This window comes from Trematomus bernacchii, unplaced genomic scaffold (genome assembly GCF_902827165.1).
Source record: "Trematomus bernacchii unplaced genomic scaffold, fTreBer1.1, whole genome shotgun sequence".
Classification (NCBI taxonomy): Eukaryota; Metazoa; Chordata; class Actinopteri; order Perciformes; family Nototheniidae; genus Trematomus; species Trematomus bernacchii.
This window is the reverse complement of record NW_022988043.1, coordinates 16475612-16497718: the sequence shown is the minus strand read 5'-3', so window position 1 is coordinate 16497718 and position 22107 is coordinate 16475612. Positions and strand designations below refer to the sequence as shown.

At 39.4% G+C, this 22107-nt stretch overlaps 1 protein-coding gene across 1 annotated transcript in view; it reads left to right on the top strand.

The window, feature by feature from the left end:
• The window catches only part of LOC117473214 (metal transporter CNNM4), a 51708-nt gene that overhangs the window by 14897 nt on the left and 14704 nt on the right, over positions 1 to 22107 (top strand). Inside the window, exons 2-4 of the mRNA XM_034118732.1 lie at positions 12520 to 12663; positions 13410 to 13544; positions 16395 to 16564. Coding sequence (XP_033974623.1) covers positions 12520 to 12663; positions 13410 to 13544; positions 16395 to 16564 — 449 coding nt within the window. The remainder of the gene's footprint in view (positions 1 to 12519; positions 12664 to 13409; positions 13545 to 16394; positions 16565 to 22107) is intronic.

Genomic DNA, 22107 nt, shown 5'->3' with positions numbered 1-22107 from the left:
CTCTGATTCTCTGTGTTCTTATCAGCCGCCTGCTGCTTCTCACTCCTTTCCTGTCATGCCGTTGTAGCTCGAGGTGCTGACGGTGCAGCTGCAGTCCTCTCCACTTTGTGTGTGTGTGTGTGTGTGTGTGTGTGTGTGTGTGTGTGTGTGTGTGTGTGTGTGTGTGTGTGTGTCCAACACTTCCAGACGTTTGAGCTATAATGATATCAGTCAGCATGAAGAACGAGCCGCTCAGCACAAATGACTTGATGTTGCAAACACAAGAAACGCTGCTGTCTTGTCTATTTGTTTGAACTGAGGTTTTGCTACACGTCACATTACATACACACGGCCTAATAAAAAAACTTGATAGTGGGATTTCCCTCATGTTCAAAAAAGAATAAAGAGATCAGGTTGAAGGGTCAGATTATTTTCGTTTTAATGGGAGTTTTTTTAATGCCATATCCAAAAAATATCCTGCATATGATTTTCACCCCCAAAATATACACACTTTGAAAATCTACAGACTAACAAACAGCAACTAATGTTTATTTTCATTATTGACCATGATGGTGATTATATTTCTATATTAATTAGTATTTCTACAAATGATCACAAGACGACTTTGAAAAATGGCCATCAAATGTCTTTTATTGACATATACCAAAACACAAGCAATTACAATTAGTCCACCAAGATGGAAGATTAAAGATTTAATAATAGACTAGTTGTTGAAGTTGTTAATTAAAAAATGCAACCAATTCCGGATGGCAGCTTTTCCAATGCTTTATTTATACAATTTCAACTGAATATCTTCAGGTTTATGTATGTATGTCGGCCAAAACAAGATAACCATTTTTCAAATTAGCCAGAAAATATTGTACAGATTTCCGAAAACGAGAATAATCCTTAGTTGCGGACATAGACTGGTCCCAGAGTAATACAGTCCTGGCTCCAATATAAGTTATTGTGCACTGCCTAATACAACCTTCAAACTTGGTTAATAATTGATCTCCTCCCTGATACTCTTAGGAAGCTTGTCCTTTACCGCTTGATTTTTTTTTTTTATGCAATAGTACTATTAAAGATCTGAATTCAGCCTTGTCACTGCCTCTGCCGAAGCCAAACGTGTTCAGAACAATTTCATGATATGCAAGGAATGAAGTTTTGTTCATAACTCAATCAGAAATGGTCCTGACAAGCAAAATATATCCGTTTGTATTCAGTTGGCCGTAAGACCAGTGTAGGTCTTTCTGTACTGGTCTTGGTTTGAGCTGGAAAAACAGGTTGGAAGAGCTCGACCTGTGTCACACAAAAACCGTATCAAATGTGTGTGTGTGTGTGTGTGTGTGTGTGTGTGTATGAGCGTGCATATTTGCAGCCATGCGGTTTTGTTTCATCCCCTCACAGCGTGCACGTTTTGCAGTCGGTGGCTGGTCAGTGCTGCTGACATGTGGCCCGGCCGGTTGTGTTTAGTGAGTGGGCGGTATGCGTGTGGCATTCCTTTCCCATACAGACTCATCGCTCTCCCCCCTCGGCCTTTTGTCGCCGATGTTTCATGTCAACAAACAAGCTGGGTCGCAGGCTGGTGAGGAAGAGCAGGAGGGCAAAGAAACACACTGGAAGGTCACCTGACCCACGGGAATATCTGTGTGTTGTTTAATAAATGATTAAACGAAACAGAGGGAAGCAAATTATTCTTGACATATTAAAAGCTGTGAACGGGTAATCTACCGCCAGAACAGACTCCACGCAAAACTCTACCTGAACAAAAACAATAACATCAACCAGGAAACCTGAACTGTTGAGGGTTTATTTCCTTAAATGTTGCTCCTGAAATCCAGCAGGGTTTCGTGTTTAGTGACAAAGGTTAACGGTTTCTAGGTTTCTTTTTCTGCTAATTGTTCTTTTCTGCTTCTCACGTAGTTTGCTGTGTCCTAGTTTTGGAGAAAACCTGTGGTCATATGATAAACAAACCTTACAACAAATAAACTACAAAGCTATCTACAGTACACGGTTAACAGATTGATAGATTTGGAGCTGAATTTAGCAACAACTGTTATTCATTCAAATGTTTTTTTGGACTATAGAGTGGCGAAGTCCCTCCCACTTACTTCCGGGGTATGGGACCTTATTCTGGAAAAGTTATGCATTGAAGTCAATGGGGAGAGAAAACTTATCTTTCGATCCCGTTTGAATTGTGCCATGAATTACACATATGATGTTTGTCAATCTTAAAAAATCATTTCCATGTCAAAAAAGTCACAGTTTGTCGTAAAACTGTTGAAATATAAGACTATGAAAAATACGTAACTAGAAAGACTACAAATCCCAGAGTCGCGTAAGTGATGTCACAATTGTTTACCTCCACCATTCAGATACCTAAGATCAGCGCAATATAGATATAATCTATCTATATGGCGCTGGCTAAGATAAGATAACTTTAACAAGATGCCTGTGTGCTTAGTACCAGGTTGTTATTATACCAGCAATGGGTCTTGCTCGTTCTTTTGCTTCCCGTCTGATGAAACGACCAGGAGTGGCTTGATCAAGTTAGCTACCTAGCTAGTAGCTAGCACGTTAGTTAGCATTACAGCCTTGTCATTTTTATTAGCCTTAACATGAAGTAACATTAAGTAACCCAAAATGTTAAACAGTAAGAGTAGTAGTCATATTTCGTGAACCCTTTGAATAGTACTGTCACCGGTGTGATCATTCTATAATACACCATTTAATTCCGGGGGAGAAATGCTAACGCTAACGTTAGCATCGGCGATCTTTTCTACTTCATGCTATCTGCACAAATGGTTGACATTAAACATTAAAACGACCAGGCAGTTCAGAGAGAATCAAAGGAAGGCAGGCTTTGCATGACATTCTTCAGGACGTGTTTCATTGTGGTGATAGTCAATCGTTTGTTGACAAGACAGTAGTGACGGCCATCTTGGTGACGTGTGTGGTTGACCAGAGATGTAGTTCATTGAGCGTTTCACACAAACAAATGTGTTACTTCACAGTTTTACGACACATTTTAATTTTTTTGACTTGCAAAATTATCTTTTAAATTGACAAACATCATATGTGTAATTCGTGGCACAATTCAAACGGGATCGAAAGATAATCTTTCTCTCTCCATTGACTTCAATGCATAACTTTTCCGAAATAAGGTCCCATGGGGCTCAACCGGAAGGGGAGGGACTTCGCCACTCTATTGGGCAGATGATAAAAAGCAGTGTTATGACTAGGGATGTCCCGATCCGATCACGTGATCGGGGATCGGAGCCGATCACGTGATTTTCACGTGATCGGGGATCGGGAGAAAAAAATCGGGGATCGGATTTTTTTTTTTTTTTTTTTTTTTTTTTATAAAATATTTTTATACATTTTATTTAATGTTACAAAACAAAAATGACCATGTTCACGTCTTAAAGTCATCCTGAGGCCTTAGTTTTGGGTTAAAATTACACAACATCATGTATGTGTTGCTTCTTTTGGGCTTGTTTTCATAGACCTGGTTGCTTATTTCTCTCAAATCTGGCAACAGAGTGGGCGCAGTGTCTAATAGTAGCAGTAAGCTAACAAGAGGCTACGTTCAGCTGGTGACTCGGGAGTCGGGACAGAGAAAATGTCAGGAGTTTGGAAGTACTATAAATTGAAAGCGAAGGCAGTGTAACAGCCAGATGCAATGTTTGCAAGGCGGAGGTTCCGCGTGGTGGAAAGAACAGAGCTACGTTCAACATGACCAATCTAATACAAACACCACCAACAACAACACGACGAGTACACAGCGGCCACTCAGGTAACGGCACTGAAACAACCGACACTTTCAGAGACTTTTAAAAGGAAAGAGAAACTACCCCAGAACAGTGAAAAGGCCAAAAAAATAACAGCCAAGATAGCTGAATTCATCGCGTTGGATGACCAGCCGTTATCTGTTACCTTTTTTTTCCTCTTAATGCATTGCATAAAGATCGGATCGGGAAAAATCGGTATCGGCAGATTGTCAAAATCAAATGATCGGAATCGGATCGGGAGCAAAAAAAGGTGATCGGGACATCCCTAGTTATGACTTTACTTGTTGCTTAAGGATGATTTATAGTATTTCTTCACTGTTATCTGACATTTTATTGACCAAATGATCAATCGATTGTCAATCAGATTTACTTATAATAAAAAGAATCCTGAGATTGTATTACTTTTGGGTAAAACAGGTTGTTATAGTTGCCCAGAAACATAAAGTACATCATTAAACACTTAAGATAAGGACACTCAATGAGATAAGTAAGAAGAAAACAAGACCATAAAACTCAATGCTATATAAACTGAAATGTAACAATAGGGACCCCTTCAAGTATTACAAGTCATAAAGATATTGTCTGCTGCTGGCATGGTAATATGCTGCATTGGCATTGTTAAGAACACAAATGACTGTCCACTAAAATCATATACAGTATCTTTCTCATTTGTAGTTTGAGTACCTGTATTCAGTCTGACATTGCCTTATTTTGTAGTAGTAGTGCGTCGTCCATTCATACTGTAGCAGAATTGATGGTGGTACAATCCCCGGCTCCTGGGCAACGATCTAAACCCCCAGATGCTTCTGATGGTTCAGCCAGAACTTTGCACTTTCTAGCTTGCTAAAATGTACTTGTGAATCAAAGGCACATTCTAATACAGCAACACAAATTCAGTTCATTGTAACATGTTGACTTCATTTTAGTTTTCAATTTCATCACTAAGAGTAAAGTTCAAGCTTGACAACATACACATATCCAAAAAAAACGCTAAGCTGAGAGCAGTTAATACAAAAATGAGTTTATTAAAGCAGGTTTATATCGAAAAATGAGTCGAGGAGAACCGACGGCCATCACTGTAACCTCAGTCTGTAGAAATCCATTGCTCAGAACGATGGAGAAATGTTTTCTCTCATGTCACGTCAGATTCTCAGCCTGCTACACTCACAGGAGCTGGAGGACTTTGTGTTGTTTTATTGTAGACTCAACTCACAGGTCAGACACCAAATGATGAAGCAACCTGTACTTGGCTGAACGTCCTTGTACAGTTTGTGTGTGCGCTTGCGTGCGGTCTGAAGGAGTCAATAGAATCTCAAGTGACTCTCACGTAACTGGGGGTAAGTATGTCCCCCGGGGGTCCTACTTCCTCTGAAATATTGACTCAGCACCACAGGGAGAGGGCTCACTCACACACACAGAGCCTTTTCCATTACACAATGTCTATTTTGGTTGCTCCAGTGATCTTGCATGGAATGAACACTGATCAGTTAATGAACGTACTCAAGAGGCTTTATTACTGCGGGACATTGTTTACTAATGTTCTCCATCCTGGAAAAATAACCTTAAAGGTCACATGCCAACATAATATCACTCTTCTCTTATAATGAAATAAGTTTTTGGGACTCGGATATGATGCATTAAGGTATAAGTCAATGGGCTATTACTAATGGAGATCTGTTATGTGCTACAGGTGTCTTCGGTTACTCTTTTTCAAGATGTTCAAGAAATTATTTCAGAGTCTTTTAGGCCCTTTGATAAAAGTTATTTTCAGTTACCGAGTCCGATCCCATGCCTTTTGAGTATTTGTGAAAGAGACATAATGTTTATCTTCCTGACAAAGGGGATACAACTGATTTGTTGGCCATTTGAGTAGTTAAGTGAATTTGTGTATTTTGCTCCTCTGGTTGGTGTGCACTGGTGTTCCCAAATATGGCGTTCCAACAGTCAAACTTTTCCTATAAATTGAATATAACCAAACTGACTGATCCTAATGATTCTGTATGACTACATGGTGTCAATATGTGAGCAAAAGCGTCCAAGAGACACTCAATTTCCACCTGGTCCTGTCTCGATAGGTACTTCTGGAGACATCAGCTACATCTGCGGCAAGTTGTCGCAGGATTAGAGCTTTCAATAGACAACACTTTTAAATGAAGAGGTGATTCGCTTGAAACTAAGACTGTTGTGGACTTTGTAATTCATTTTAAAATTCAGTTTTCTTTTTGTTAAAATTCACCAAAATTGCAGTGGCTTTGGTGGGGCTCAAAACGGAATCTATGCTGTTTCAGACGTACATTTCATTTGCAGAAACAAAGCTCTACACCGGATATTTTATATGAAAACAGCATCGGGCGGACAGTTGTAAATATACGAGGGGTTGACTGAATCTTCATGATGTCCCTGGGATGCTTGATGGTACGTTTATATCATGGGGAAGTGATTCTAGCATTCAAAATAAACCGTCCATTCATCTTCGGGTTGCCGAGTCCTCTCTCCACGTTGACGTGTTCATGAGTAAGAAATGGATCCCTATGTTAAGCTTTAACAGTGAGTTGATTAAACAAATGGTACAAGCCATTCACTGAGTATAAAATACCAACATTTTGCTGTTGTTCACAGCTTTTTAAACGTAAAGATAGGATTTCCTTACTTCTTTTTCTTGTAAACAACTCTTTGTCAGACACAATAAGCTGCTTACAAAACGCCAGTCTATGGTGGGAACTTGTGAAAAGCACTTCTCACTTTGTCAGATTGTATAGACTAAATTATGAAGGATAAAGGAACTTAAACTTAAAAATAATTAGCCATCATTCCATGATAAAAACAATTGGAACCATTTTACAACGATGAATATCTGGTTTAGCTGCTTCCTCTCAGGCGTCCAGACTAAACATAAATACACGTTCATCATCCGCCCGACCCGACACCTCATGCCGTGACATCACAGACTCCATCAGAGAAGCCGGCCTTGTGGGAAATGGATTCAAAGCTGAGAATGTGTGAGGAGTGTGTTGGTGTCCCTGTGCCAGCAGGCAGACATCAAGGACACAAACCACAAAGACGAGACCCTTCTAGCCTTTGGTCTTCTTTTAATTGCTGGTCACATGAGCTCTTTGGAAAGCTCATTGATCCGCTGCTCGCTTTTTGGCATCAAAGGCAATCAAAGGACCTTTTTATGATTTCTCACTCCCCCATACATTTTCCCCTTTATTCTTTATCAGAACTTGACAGCATGTGGATTGGAGACAATAATCATTTATAGTGTCTATATCACTGTATGCTATATCTAGGAATCAGAGGGTCTTGCATTTCCTTTTTTTCAAATCTTAATGGCGTGCAAGCATGAAAATATTTGTATGTTAAAGCAGTTGCTCCACCCATATGTTTGTCTGGGTGGAGGAGAGGAAATAATCCACGAGGGGGATCGTGCCCCGGTGGTGTCATTATTAATTTAGAGCCTTGCCGGGACTATCTCTCACTTGGAACACTTCAGCAAGGTGTGTGTTCTTGGTGTACATTGGTGTGTGTGTTCTTTAAGTTGTACAGTACCGCTCAAGGCCAAAGTCCAGACCCCACCCCAACTTTAACGACCTGTACACATTAACAGGCTATTTGTGGTGGAGCAGAGGAGGGGGTGTTAATGTTAGAGCAAGCTAATCCATCATGATATGATTGTTTGTAATGACAGGGGGGTTCGGCCAGCTTTGTGTGTCAATCAGCTCCATGAGTCCTCTGACATGTGGATATGGCCAAGAGCTGTGATGTGATGAATTCAACGTCAGTCTTACATAAACTAAAATAACAACGAATAGATCGCAAAGAGACAGTTGACAATAGAACAACAGCAACGGCTCTGACATGATTTGCTGGAAGATCACAACCTTTAGGGACGAGCATCTATTTGTATTGCATTATGCCAAGACAATATTGAAGTAGGGCTGGGCGTCACAATCTTCTATCCCAATATAGGTCATTTGATATTTCGGTTACAATATATATCATGATGTAGCGTGTTGTTTGGTAATACAAATAATTTGTATTTTCTAATTTAATCAAAAACTTAAGTATAACATGAACATAATAGTTTGAAGAGAAATCATAAAGAAAATAAATACTACATGCAAGGACACAAAGAAAGGGATGAGACAAATGAAGACAATAGTTAGATTTTCCCTACACTAGGGTTCCTATGAATGAAATATGTTTGTGAAAGAAAGCAGGAACCACTACTCACAATTGATTTGAACCAACATTTGGGTTTCTAGGGGACCTTCACTTGTATTTTTCATCATTATTATATAACTGGAGCAATATTGCATTCTGGAGTAAAGGAGCTTAACGTTTGGACAAGTGTTGGAGCCCAATTTGTTAATAGCAATGAACTGAGTGGTAATGTAAAGTGTGATGTAAAAAATAAAACTTAAAATAAGATTCCCTAAATCCCATCGGTCCTTCTGGGAAACTAAGTAAGTTATCGCTGCTTATTTTCCACTTGGAAGATGTCACAGTGTACCGTAGTATCTACATACTGTATATGATTTTATTTGGATATAGGCTTATTTGACTTAAAGACAATAATGTATCATATAAAATGATCGGCCAGCACTATGTTGTAGCGTTTGGTACTGTTGAAATCCGCCTTTGTTACCTAGCTCTGCTTTGATCCCATTGGCTGCTGTTTATAGGATTAGTGGTGGCTCAATGTCGGTGCTGTATGTGTTGCAGCAGCTAAATAAAACCAGCCACCTCCACCTGGGTCTTTATCTGTTCAATGAAAGAAACAATGGAGGATCACATAAAACATAAGCAGGAATTGATATCCCAATCAATGCGGTGATTTGTGCATGAGAAGATTCCATTATTTATTCATATATGCTTAATCTGCTTTACCTGTTTCATAAGACAGAGATCCATACATGTCTGCGTTTTGGCAAAAACATAATTTGAATGATCTAAAAAATGCATTGTACAAGAAAGCAACACAATTTAAAAAAAAAAAAAAAACCACTCTATTCTGCATATTAATATGTGTATCTAAAACAGAGAGTTTATTTGTTGTCTATTTTAGCTGGGGCATTACGCTTTACTGTGGCATTTAACAGTCTGTTCAAGAGTGCTTGAATTCAAGTGCTGCACAAAGAAGACAAATCCTTAACAGTTAGTTTTTCTTAAGAAAAGAAGCAGACAGAAATAATGTCTATATTTAGCTACTAAATATAGACTCTTTACAGATCACATTTTTTATTCAAACCGCTCCAATATAATCAGTCCTGGGGCCTATGCTACGAAGCAAGATTTTCGTTTAGCAAGCTAACTTCAGGGGTTTCCGGTCCTACGAAGCTGGTTCACTTTTTAGCGGGCTAGATCTCCACGGTAACTTATCCTGGAACCTAGTCTGCTCCGAAGCAGGATAGGTTCCAGGATAAGAGATCAACTCAGTGAAAGCACCGCCTGCTGACCAATCAGAGCTCAGTGTGCGGAGGAAATACAGTTTAAACTGCCGTTGCAGGAAAGACGGCCGACCAAAATCACCGACTGTGTGAACGTGAAAATGAATAGAATATCAACTCCCATCTTCAGAGCAATCTGACTATTAGCCTATAACTATTATACTATTATTATACTATTATGTTAAGAAAGCTTAATTAAATATCTGCCACAACATATGTAACCGGATCAAAGTAACATTACGTAGCCTACAGTCTGCGGCGCTGTGAGTGCAGACGTCGATGTGTCCCATTATCATTCATATCACATCATAATGTATCATATATTTCCTTATCTGAGTCAGCTTCTTGAGCCGTATCTGGCCGTGCAACACTCACGGACCGTCCACACAGCAGCGTTAAAAAAATCTTGGAGGTGGGCGTATCTGAAGCTTGGGGATTTTTGAATGAATCTCCCGCCCCCGACATACGAAGCAAAAAAGTTTGAAGTAAACTGGATATAAACTCCCCAAACAGGCGAAAACCTACCACTGTCTCTGCCACCTCCCTCCATGCCTGGCTCCTCCGGTTTGTATCCCGGTAGGTAAATAGGGACTGGTCATAAAGCACCGGGTGATTCCCTACCGCTAATTTCTCCTCCATTTTTTGGAATATGAGGAAATGACCTGCGGTATGTCTCTCCCAGCATACACGCGGTTTGATTGGCTAGCGCTTGAACTGTCAGATTTGCATACACGGGATTTGATTGGCTGACGCTTCCACCTCAGCTTCAAAAGTTGAACATTGCTCAACTTTGAATCCTGAAAATCCTGAAAATCTCCGCTCGCCTGTCCACAATGCAGTTCGGCGAAAAGTGAGGCAAAGTGACGTCACCCCATTCAAAGTGAATGGGCAGAAGCGTTCCAAGATTTTTTAACGCTGCTGTGTGGACGGTCCGTTACAGTGTCACATACTGTATGCAGAAGTATTATTTTAAGCAACACATTAAGTTGACGAAACACTCGAGTCAAATGTAATTAAAGTCAGATCCACTCGTGTCTTAGACGGGGGGCAGTGATATCATAAACCTGTTAATGTACGCATTCAAACACTTTTTCTTTTACCAGCTGCATTCACCTTGCAGCTGCAGCTATGTGGCTTTTAGCCTGGATAAAGAGTTTAAGTCATGGATGTTTAAAGTTTAACTTCTTCATATGTCTAATATTATAGTTGACTTTTCATTCAGGAAGTATGACGCGCTGCGCTGTCAGTACGAGGCTTGTCCATGTTTGTGATTGGTCGATTGCTCCAGATACCACCCCTTTTATGTGAACGCGCACCTAACTAGATAGGACACGGCTGGCTTGAGCGATCGAGTTGATAGCCAGCGTCGTAGGACAGTTTAGCGAGAGCGGGTTTGTTTTGGATTAAGTCAACCGGATAACTCAAAACATATCCAGGATATGTTGAACTAGATTCGTAGTATACCCCCCTGCTCATCTCTTTGCAGCGTTGCCCTAAGGACCCATTCAAAGGAAGTGACGGCTACCACAGTGTTAATAGGACATCTCTTGTGCTGTGATTTTTTTATAGTGCATTACTTCCACCAACTGTTGCAGCTGCACATCACATTGCCCTCATGCTTGTGGCGTTTGTATGTGTATACAGAGGATTTAAAAAGTCCTGGGGCCTATACTACGAAGCAGGATTTTCGTTTAGCAAGCTAACTTCCTGGATTTCCGGTCCTACGACGCTGGTTCACTTCTTAGCGGGCTAGATAACTTATTCTGAACGGCTAGCCTCCGGAGCAGGATAGGTTCCAGGATAAAAGCACCGCCTGCTGACCAATCAGAGCTCAGTGTGCAGAGTTTAAAGCGATCAATTCATATGACAGGAGAAAGGAAATACAGTTTAAACTGCCGTTGCAGGAAAGACGGCCGGCCAAAATCACCGACTGTGTGAACGTGAAAATGAATAGAATATCACCTCCCATCTTCAGAGCAATCTGACTATTATAACATTAGCGTTAAGGAAGCTTACTTAAATATCTGCCACAACATAAGTAACCGGATCAGAGTAACATTAAGTACAGTCCGCGGCACTGTGAGTGCAGACGTCGATGTGTCCCATTATCATTCATATCACATCACATCATAATGTATCATATATTTCCTTATCTGAGTCAGCTTCTTGAGCCGTATCTGGTGTGCAACACTTACAGTGTCACATACTGTATGCAGAAGTATTATTTTAAGCAACACATTAAGTTGACGAAACACTCGAGTCAAATGTAATTAAAGTCAGATCCACTCGTGTCTTAGACGGGGCAGTGATATCATAAACCTGTTAATGTACGCATTCAAACACTTTTTCTTTTACCAGCTGTATTCACCTTGCAGCTGCAACTATGTGGCTTTTATCCTGGATAAAGTGTTTAAGTCATGAATGTTTAAAGTTTGACGTCTTCATATTTGTCTAATATTAGTTGACTTTTCATTCAGGAAATATATGACGCGCTGCGCTGTCAGTACGAGGCTTGTCCATGTTTGTGATTGGTCGATCGCTCCAAATACCACCCCTTTTATGTGAACGCGCACCTAACTAGATAGGACACGGCTGGCTTGATCGATCGAGTTGATAGCCAGCGTCGTAGGACAGTTTAGCGAGAGCGTTTTTTTTTGGATTTAGTCAACCGGATAACTCAAAACATATCCAGGATATGTTGAACTAGATTCGTAGTATAGGCCCCTGATCAGACCCGGCAGCAGGACTTAATCCACGTGGGGGCATTTGATTTGTTAGGGCGTGCCCAAGGTCAAAATAATAGGTTGCGCGGGCACATCACTGAATTGCTCTTGCTGATTAATTAGAATCAATCTCCCTATCTTTATGTAGCGTCTTGAATCTCACTTACCTGAAACGCATTTTTCCGGGACATTACTGATATGTTGACTTGGTTTCGGCCCAGCAGAGCAATATAGAAGTAACAACTCAAACATTCTGGATACATTTCTTTGCAAACAAGCTCCATTTTGATGCTTTTTGATGAGTTCTGGCTACTCATTTTCTTGCATAGAACTTAAAAATGTAAATGTGTAACATTACCGCAAACATGCATGTCTATTTTAAAGCTGAAATATGAATTGTGATGTAAAAATATGAAATCTCTGCCATATCTTCTCTTCTGCCTGTGTGTCACTCAGGACTGACCACCAGATTCACACACACACACACGCACACACACGCACACGCACACACACTTGATTGCTTGGATGAATGAAAAGAAAATAACACGAATTATCTTTTTTCTTCCACTTTAGGAAAATCCCACCTGGCCATCGTCCAGAAGGTGAACAACGAGGGGGAGGGAGATCCCTTCTACGAGGTGTTGGGGTTGGTCACCCTCGAAGACGTCATCGAAGAGATTATCAAATCAGAGATTCTGGATGAATCGGATCTTTACAGTGAGTTTGGTGTTTTTTTCTAAAGGGTGTCTTTAATGTCTTTACAGATCATTTTCTATCTACATTTTTGTTATACTTCGGTTCAAAAGTTTAGTTTCTGCTGTTATCTTGAGAGTTTTTTTTTTATACGTACAAACAGTCAAATTCAGACGCCGAATGTCATTATAATAAGATTTGAAGCCTTTGTTTAGTCCATTTCCCCACAGTGTTGCTACAGAGGAGCATACTGTGGGAACTTTATTATTTAATTAGTTTTCCAGTCCAGAAAAGAGTAAGAGACCCCCTCGTCGACCTCTTGGAACCATTGTTCAGCATTTTATCTTGTTTACATGTACAAATATTTCATACAAAATAACTATATAACACATCTTCTTGTAAAGGAGGACTTTGAGTATCCTAAAAGCATCACATAATATTCAAAAATGTATGAATATATTACTATATAATAAGATTTTGTTGCAGAGGTTCAAATTTTAAGTTTTCACAGTTTTTTTATCAGTGAATTTAATTATTTAAATGACTTTGTTTTGATATCTTGGGAATTTAACAGATTATTTTCTATCACAGGATCAATCAATAAGCGGCTCCTATTGTTGCTTCACAGAACAGCTGATATGATTTTTACAATGCTGTTTAGCTGCTGTAAAATATCTGTACAGCATGGCCTCGCTTTGCTGATTGCTAAATCGTTTTGAACTTTTGACTGAACATTTCCTTAATGAACGCGCTTGTCTGTTACTTCTCAGCTGATAACCGCAGCAGGAAAAAAGTGGCGCCCAATAAAAACAAGATAGACTTCTCCGCCTTCAAGAACGAGAGTGAATCAAAAGTGAAGTGCTCTCCTCAGCTGCTGCTGGCCGCACATCGCTTCCTGGCTACAGGTGAGGAACGGACTTATACAAGCATGAGCATACACAATCATCACAGTGACGAACACACAACCACAAGATCTTTTATAACTTTGAACAGTTGAAATATGCACTTCATATAGGAACTTTTATTGAAGTGATTTCCTATTATTCAGCTTGATAACTCTATTTCACATATTCTTCTTGTCTAACAGCTTCTGTTACTTTTCAGATGGATTTTTCCCCCCGCACCCCTCTAGTGACAAACATGTATATCAAAATGTATTCGCTTTTAATGTTTTTGATGAACTAAAGAATTCTTCATTGAGATCATTCTTATCTAGCTAATAAACACATTTTAAAAGCCTCTTGGTTCAGTTGAAGTGCATCGTCACAAAGATGAAAACAAGACTTTTTCTCTGAGAAATTCATCAAAGTTGGCTTTTTAGAGATCTGTAGTTCTCACAGGATTGGACACATCTACAAACAAGTGATGAATTTATAGAATATGATGCGTTGCTGTAGATTAAATCACCACAATAGGTAAAACATTTGTTACAATTAGCACCAACTTAAACATCTACAACAATAATATATACATACAAATTAATGCAGCAGTAATGTTAATCCATAAAACATCATATATTACAAACCAAACTGTTACTGCCCAATGACTCCTTTTACCTTTGATACATTTTACTGATACAAACCATTTACTTCAGTTAAAGAGGGGATTACTTCTTTCAACACTTAAAATATTGGAAGGGTATTTAGCCATTGTATAAATATCCTCAGGATGTCAGGATGAATTCTGCCCTCCTGCCATCTGAGGTCTTCACATGCAGGGAGGAGTTTGACATTTGTTTGTCTACTCTGAAAGTATTTTTAAGATCCCTGCAGTGTCCCTGTCTGTGCTTACCGCTACAAGAAGACTCAGGACTATTGCCAGCTGGATGTGGTGCATTGCCACTTCTTCAAATCATTTGAGAATGTGTTGCAATCCATCTGGTTAGCGGACATGATGTGCCAGGAGCAGTTAGCACTAGCTGCGGCTAGCATGACATAGCACTTCCTTGTCTCACAGACACTGTGGTGGGGGAGTCTATTACCTCTGCAGGCATAACACCGCTGTCTGCTGACACGTTTCTGTTTCTTTCTCAGGAGGATGGGTTTCAGTTTTCTTTCTTGATTCAATACACAGGAATGGGATTCCCCCCTTTTTTATTTTGGTCCACGAAATGACTGTTTACCGGTTTCTTTACCTGTTTTTGTTCACATCAATGATCATTACCCAGCTCTTATTTCACATTATGTCTGATTTCTGTTGCCTTTGATACCTGATATGGGATATTCAGACTATCACTAATCTTTAAGAGATTTAAGGGAATTTAATATGCATTTTTGTTTGCATGGTGGACTGCTTCATTGTTCTCAGTGTGGGTTGGGTTGAAGGCACTTAGGTTTGAGCTCTGCCTGCGACAGTTTAGAATTGCATGTAAACCAAATACATTTCACAACCTGAGACTATGCACCATCATTAACATTTATGTAAATGTCTTAGTGTTAGCCAGAAGGTTAATAATCACCAGGTTGCCATTGGTATTCACGCAGATCAATATTCTAGAGAATAAAATATATTTGTATTATTTTCAATCAAGAGGGTCCTATTATGCTAATTTGGTTTTCCCTCTCCTGTAGTGTGTTATATAGGTTTTTGTGCATTTAAATGGTTTGCAAAGGCTAAAATCCCCATGTTCCCTCCAGAGGGAGTTTCCCTTTTTTGCTAATTTCAGTTTCTCAGAGGCCAGTGTGTCATCTTTTATTATATATTTATGTCTAACAATGTAAAACAAAACGTAAGTCAAGCATTTCAAAATGTTTCTCTCACACTTGAGCAAGCCATATTAGGATTCAATGTTGCAGTACTTATTAGTTATTTCTTTATAAGCCTAACATTGAGCTGATTTTCATTTGAATACATTTGGGATCTCTTATTGATATCTATGTAATGTCCATTTATGTCACAACAATAGATTCCTTGCAATACTAAATTCATTCAGTTTGTCAAGGCTAAATGTATACCTTGAAATATTTAACCCTCTTCTGTTGAACCAACATAACGTACATTCTGGTATTATTATTTAGCATTGTAGAGGGCAATAAACTCAGACAGGCATTTGTTATAATTAATTACTTATGATCAATAACTAGCCAGACGAGAACTTGGCTGATACTGCCAATGAATAAGCAAGTGCAGGAACATAAGATATTGTCCCGACAGCAAGGCTAACTGAGCTAACGGCTAACTAGAGAACAGCAGCTAATGTTAGCAGATCTTAGGGGTAGGCGTTACGCTACTTTGGCGACACGTTTTTTTTTGTATTTATATCAGAAAACTCTGTAAATCACAGAGATTTAAGGCAGCCAAAGGAGATTTTAGGGGAAACCAAGCAGGCACAGGAGATAAATAAATAAACAGTCACAGCCCCTTTAGATCCCTCGGGGTTGTGATATGCTCGCTCTGATCTGCCTAATTTCAGAGAGAGAGAGAGGTCCAGTAAACATTTTATTCTCGAAATATTATCCAGTTTTACTAAAAAATCAACTTGGTGCCAAAGCTTTACGCACTAATCCATATTGTTTCACAAAAGCATTGAACATATCATTTAATATGCACATTGATCCATGGTGTGTTTGTTGGAAGTAAAAAGGTAATTGGATCTCAAGTCAGTTCGGAAAAAAACATATTTTCTTGGTGTAATGAAGTATATAAACCTCCCAAAAATGTATTTATGATCCTTTTTTGTTGTTTAGGGCAGTAAAATAAGTGTACATTAATTCCCCTTTCACCTCAAAGAACATTTTCTTCTTGTCTTCCTACAGAGGTGAGCTTGTTCAGCCCGTCTCAGATCTCAGACAAGGTGCTGCTGCGGATCCTGCGCCACCCCGATGTGATCCAGGAAATCAAGTTCAGTGAGAGTGACAAGCGCTCGCTCCATCACTACGTCTACCAGAGGAGCAAGCCCGTCGACTACTTTGTTCTCATCCTGCAGGTACGTGAAGATCGAGGGAAGAGGAGGGTGAAGCACGAGCTGGCTCTGTGACCGCTTGATGCTTCAGTGTGGGTGAAATATCAGCACACTGTGGTCTGATCTTCCAAAAGCCCTCAGAAAGGAGATCAGGAACACTGGTAGATTATAACTCCCTCCCACACACTCACGTATACTCCAACACAAAGTAGGATAATATCTAGTTTGTTTCAGCTCTGACAATATACTGTTCTCAAGTTCTCAAAAGTGAGTCAACTACAGAAAACAACTACAGAAAGCATTTGTTTGCATTCTTGTTTGTTTTGTTGATTTGTCTTCTGTGTGCAAATAGGCTCTTTCTTGTATGTTTTAAATGACACTGTTTTAGCAAAGTTCATACTACACTTTAAGAATTAGCAGCAAAATCTTAGTATCATTAGTAACTTTTCTGGAGCTGTCAATTATAATCCTACATTTGTGTTGCTGGTTGCAACATCAGTTGTGCTTGTTGTTTTAAGAATCTTCAAGAAAAAATATCAAACTTGATATAGTTTTGGGTAGATAAGAGGACAGAGTAATGGCTGGCACATCATTTAAAACATACAGGAAAAACCAACAGGACTTGATGTGGTCGTGCTATCATGTAATCTGGCAAAACTCAATCTAGAAAATGTAGTTTGAGTAAAGCCTACTGATATTCTTTTCCCTCACCGTGCTGAACACATTGCGCCATCTTAATGTCATATTCCCATTGCTTCAGCCTGGAAACGAAGCTGTGAAGCTTAGATTCATGGGACTGACTCTTCCTCTTTCTTTCTTTGACAATTATCTCCACCTCTTCCCTTCTCCACCTGCCACCCCATCCCCTCACAAAGTGCATCTTGAGCTTAGCCGTATTGATCGGCCTGCCTTCTAGTTAAACGCTGAGCTACAGCTTGTGACAGATGGCAGTAGGCGATAATAATAATCTTAAAGTTTGTTCTTGAAATATATGTTAAGTCACTTTTGATTCCCGAATGAAGACACAAAGGTGATTGAGCCCACTGGAGAGAAACTCAAGGATTACTACCTGGAGAAGCCTGTGACCTAAGATTTTCAACGACATAATTACTCTGTAGCTATGTTAGTTTGACAATAAAGAACCTTGAACCTTACGTTAGGATATAATGAAGGCCTGAAAAGGACATATTTAAAGCTGTCCATTCACAGACACAATGCTTCGTTTTTTTAAGTTATCCTCATTTTTTACGGAAGTTTGGGTTGACAAATGTTTTTTGAGAAAGGCCTAGGTTCAAAGTTTGGGCACTATAATATAATTCCTCTAATAGGCAAGGGAGTTTCCCTAAAAAACACCGGAAAACATAATCATCAAATCTATTCACCTTTGTGGCTTTGAACATATGTCAGTAAAGAACACAATTGACATGATTGGTCTTTTAATTTTATTTGCTGCTTTGGTATGGTATTTTCTATGTGTACATTATGAATTTGGTTTGCTGCATGGTCCACAAAGAATGACAAGAAGAGACTCCTTTCCAATCTCTCATGAGACACTCCTCTTGTAAGCCACAAAATAATACATTCGAATAGACTTGAAATACCCTCAGCTCACAGTTTTCCCGTGATATGACAAGATTTGAATTGACAAAAAGACACACATTTCTTACCAAGTTCCTATTTAAAATGTTTGTATTTCTTTTCTATATTCTTCTCCCTCAATAAATCCTTCCTTGAAATGTTTCAGAAGGTAGATAAAGGCCTGCTGTTACAGAAATCACTGTTAAATAAAATAAAATAATATATTTCATGTATGGCAAAAGCAATCTGCGGATGGAGAACAAAAGATTGGACTGTCTGGAAAAAGATTTCTTCTATATCTATGCAAAAGAAAGCACAGTGCAGGAATACATTGCATCCTATGTTTACATCATATTTAAATACATCTGTGTGTTGATATATAAACAACAGTTTAGAAGTCACAACTAATCCAAAGTCCATCAACTCCAGAAGGAGATTAGCCGGCTACTTTAAGAGCTTTAGCACCCAGGTTTGGTGGAGTGCCAGGCTGGAGGATTTTAAAGTCTTTTCAGCTACCCCCAAACTCACAGTACAGCATGCTCTTGCTCATAGTGTTTGTAGAGCCATCATGACTTGTTCACCAAATATTAACTTTATTTTAACCTACCTTTTCTTAAAAGTTTACAAGCGATTAAGTAAGTGATTAACCATGAAGGCATCCAAAAAATGAAAAATCAGTTTGTAGAATGTGTACTCACCTGACCTCTGAAAAAACAAATCGCTGCTGTTGTTTTGAGTTTATTTGTGCTCTTTTACCAATCACTCACCCCATCATTTAAAAAAAACTGACCCACAAGTGTATTAAATATAGGAATAAAACTCCTAACTTAAGGTTAATATTTATGCTTTTGATATTATAATAGCAAACTCGAAAACAAATTTGATAAAAAGTATGCCCATTTATTTGAATTGTAACCATACAATACACTGTTACATTACATGTACAGTTTGAATCACCTTTTTCCAGTCATTCTAAAACACTTATTTTATAAACAAGTATGTTTTCTAAGGATCTTTGCCCATTAGTTAAGTTGCTAGCTAGCTAATTTAACACATTTCCCATTGTAGGTTTTTGAAAGTAATGGATTTATTTGGCACATTAATGGATTATGTGTATATTTCTATCTGCATATGACATTGTGGTTAATAGAGCCTGAGTGGATACCAGAATCCTCCTCTGCTAGGTGTACATGCTTAGCGGCGGCAGTAGCTCAGTCTGTAGGAAATAGCTTGGGGGCCAAAAATAAGGGGTGAGAACTGGTAGCTGTAGAGGTGCCAGTTGCCCAGGTGTCTGTGAGCAAGGCATCGAACACCCAACTGCTCCCAGCTTCCTGACCACCGGCAGCCCCTTTGCTCTGCCACCTCTCCTCAGTGCATGTCTGTCCTGAATATTAATAACTGCTATTTTCATGTTATGTTATTAGATGTTATTCCTTTGTCATACATTCCTATAGATTTTCTCTTAATTCCCACCTTGAATATTCCCAAATGTTTGCAGGCCTAGGTAGGAGCAAACACCCTTCCATTTAAACACTTGTAAAATCTGTCAGTGATGCAGCATGAGGGCACAAAACACTTTTCTTTCTCGCTTTTACAACATTTTCGAGTCAATGCTGCCGCTACAGCTCCGTCTGTTAAAAGGCTTTCATGTGTGATTATAACCGCCGGCAACATTTAACGTTCAAATGTCACTTTCATTTAGACTTAAATGGCATCATTTGAACAGATAGAAGCAGCCAGCAATTACATGTTTTCAAAAGGGCCTGAGTGAAGTCAGGAGGAAGTTGAAAATGGTAAAGGAGAAAAAGGAAAGCAAAGAGTAAATGAAGTTTCAGACAGCTGTGACCTTGAACAGACGGACAGACAGAGATGGGAGGAGAGCTGTGTCCTTGAGGATTTGCTCTTCACTAAATGATCCCTGTTATACAGTATAAGATTGTAGTGGAGGGAGGAAGGACACCATACTCACACACTTATCATTGTACCTCCTTCTGCATGCTTACACACCCTCCAAACACACCAAACTCCCAGAGCACGCCTCCTGTCTCCTCTCTGTGTACATGTACACGTGCGCTCAAATCCCACAGGATGGGAAAATGACGATTCATTGTCTTAATCTCCACTCTTTCACACACACTTATTTCCCACATGTCCTATATGTCAATGTCACCAAACAGTCATTAGCCAGGTCCAGTAACCCAGGGGGATCATTTCCACTTTCTCCTCGCGGTGAGATTTTCACAGTGGGGGGGCCGGATATTTGTGAGGAGGTTGTGGAGACCCCACATGTGGAGTAATCCGCTGAGACCTTTTTGGAGAGGGAGGCATTTAGTGTCAGCATGCCAGGGAGGGAATTTTCCACCGGAGGGAAAGATACTGTCGGAGCCAGTCATTGTGAAATGTTCTGGATGGTGAGTGCAGAAAAGCCTCTGGGTTTAAGTTGGATTTTAGGAGAAGTACATGTACTGATACCCTGCTTTTACTCAGGATGCTTTGCTTTCTGTCAAATGTTAAGATTGTTTACACAAAACAAGGTTTAGTTTAAGACAGCTATTTAAAGACAAGATCCAGGAGCTTCCAGGTATAAGCATTTTCATTTCAAGTACCTAACCTAGATTTCTGTATAAATACTAATTTAGAAGAGATGGACTATTTTCATCAGATCCTGTCCTGAGCTGATGAATATTTTATTTTGGTTATATCAGATACACTGCAGACTCGCTGAATTATAGATTTATAGTTTCTCTGAAGAGCCTCTGACGAGCCTGTGTACGGAGAATTTAGCGAAATTTGGAAGTCAACATGGAGTTTGTGTGCTGCTCATGTTTGGCCTGTAAACAAAATGATCCCCTCGCATTCCAGCGGTGCTTGTTTGGAAGGTGAAAAACAGACAAAAAATAGTTAGTGGAAAGTGTGAGAAAAAGGAAATGTTTTAGATGGGGGTTTACTAGAGATTATTGGTTAAAAAAAAGTATATTACACAGTGTGGTGTTGGTGATGTGCGGAGCAACCTTTTGGCATGTTCAGAACTAAAACAAGAAGGACTTGTTGCAAATAAACAAGCCTCATGCAGGCATTTGATGTGGTACGTGCACATTTAATGCGGGTTCCTTAAGTAGGATTATTATAAATGTCTACAGATTAAGAGTGTTTTGATGGGTACAGTAAAAAAAGGCTTAATTTTCAATGACAAGCTGAACATTTAATGTTTGCTCCATTATTTTCTTTCTTTTAGTCCTGCTGACCATGAAAAGATAAAAATGTGTATGACAGTGCTAAGGTGCAAGAAGGGTAAAAGCCAGTTGTACGCATGTTGTGTTAAAATAAGGTAAATAGCTAATAGTGTAATGTTGGTCCTCGCTACTTTTTTTATCACATTTTTGTGAATAGAAACTCTTCCGAATGTTCTAAGTTGACTTTCCAACCAAAAGTCTCCCAAGGAGTGTGTGAATCTTATTTGATAAACTATACATGTGCAACTTTTGATTGTTCTAGCTAACCTCCAAGACCCCCCACCGGCTTTTGTGAAGGCAGGTATATTGTGAGGCACACAGCTGTATAAAAGGAGCCTATTGTCCTCATTTTCAGGTTCATACTTGTATGTTACATATCTCCATGCTTTAATGTTCAAAAAGGTCTTTATTTCTCTCATACTGCCTGTGCTGCAGCACCTCTTTTCACCCTCTGTCTGAAACCAGAGCCCAGTCTGCTCTGATTGGTTAACTGGTCGGATCTGTTGTGATTGGTCAACCGCTTAGAGATTTCCCTCCTCTTAGCCTATCACATACAATGTGTTTGAGTACTAGCTGATAGAAGCGCAAGTGTTACATAGTGACATCACTAGAAGTAAACCAAGAAGTCCTATGGAGGCGTTTCAGACGGGGTGGATTGTGTGAGAGAGAAACTCCCTCTGGAGGAAACTTTGGGATTTAGAAGATCATTTATTTTACATGAACAATAACCTATACAACACACTAAAGGGAAGGGAA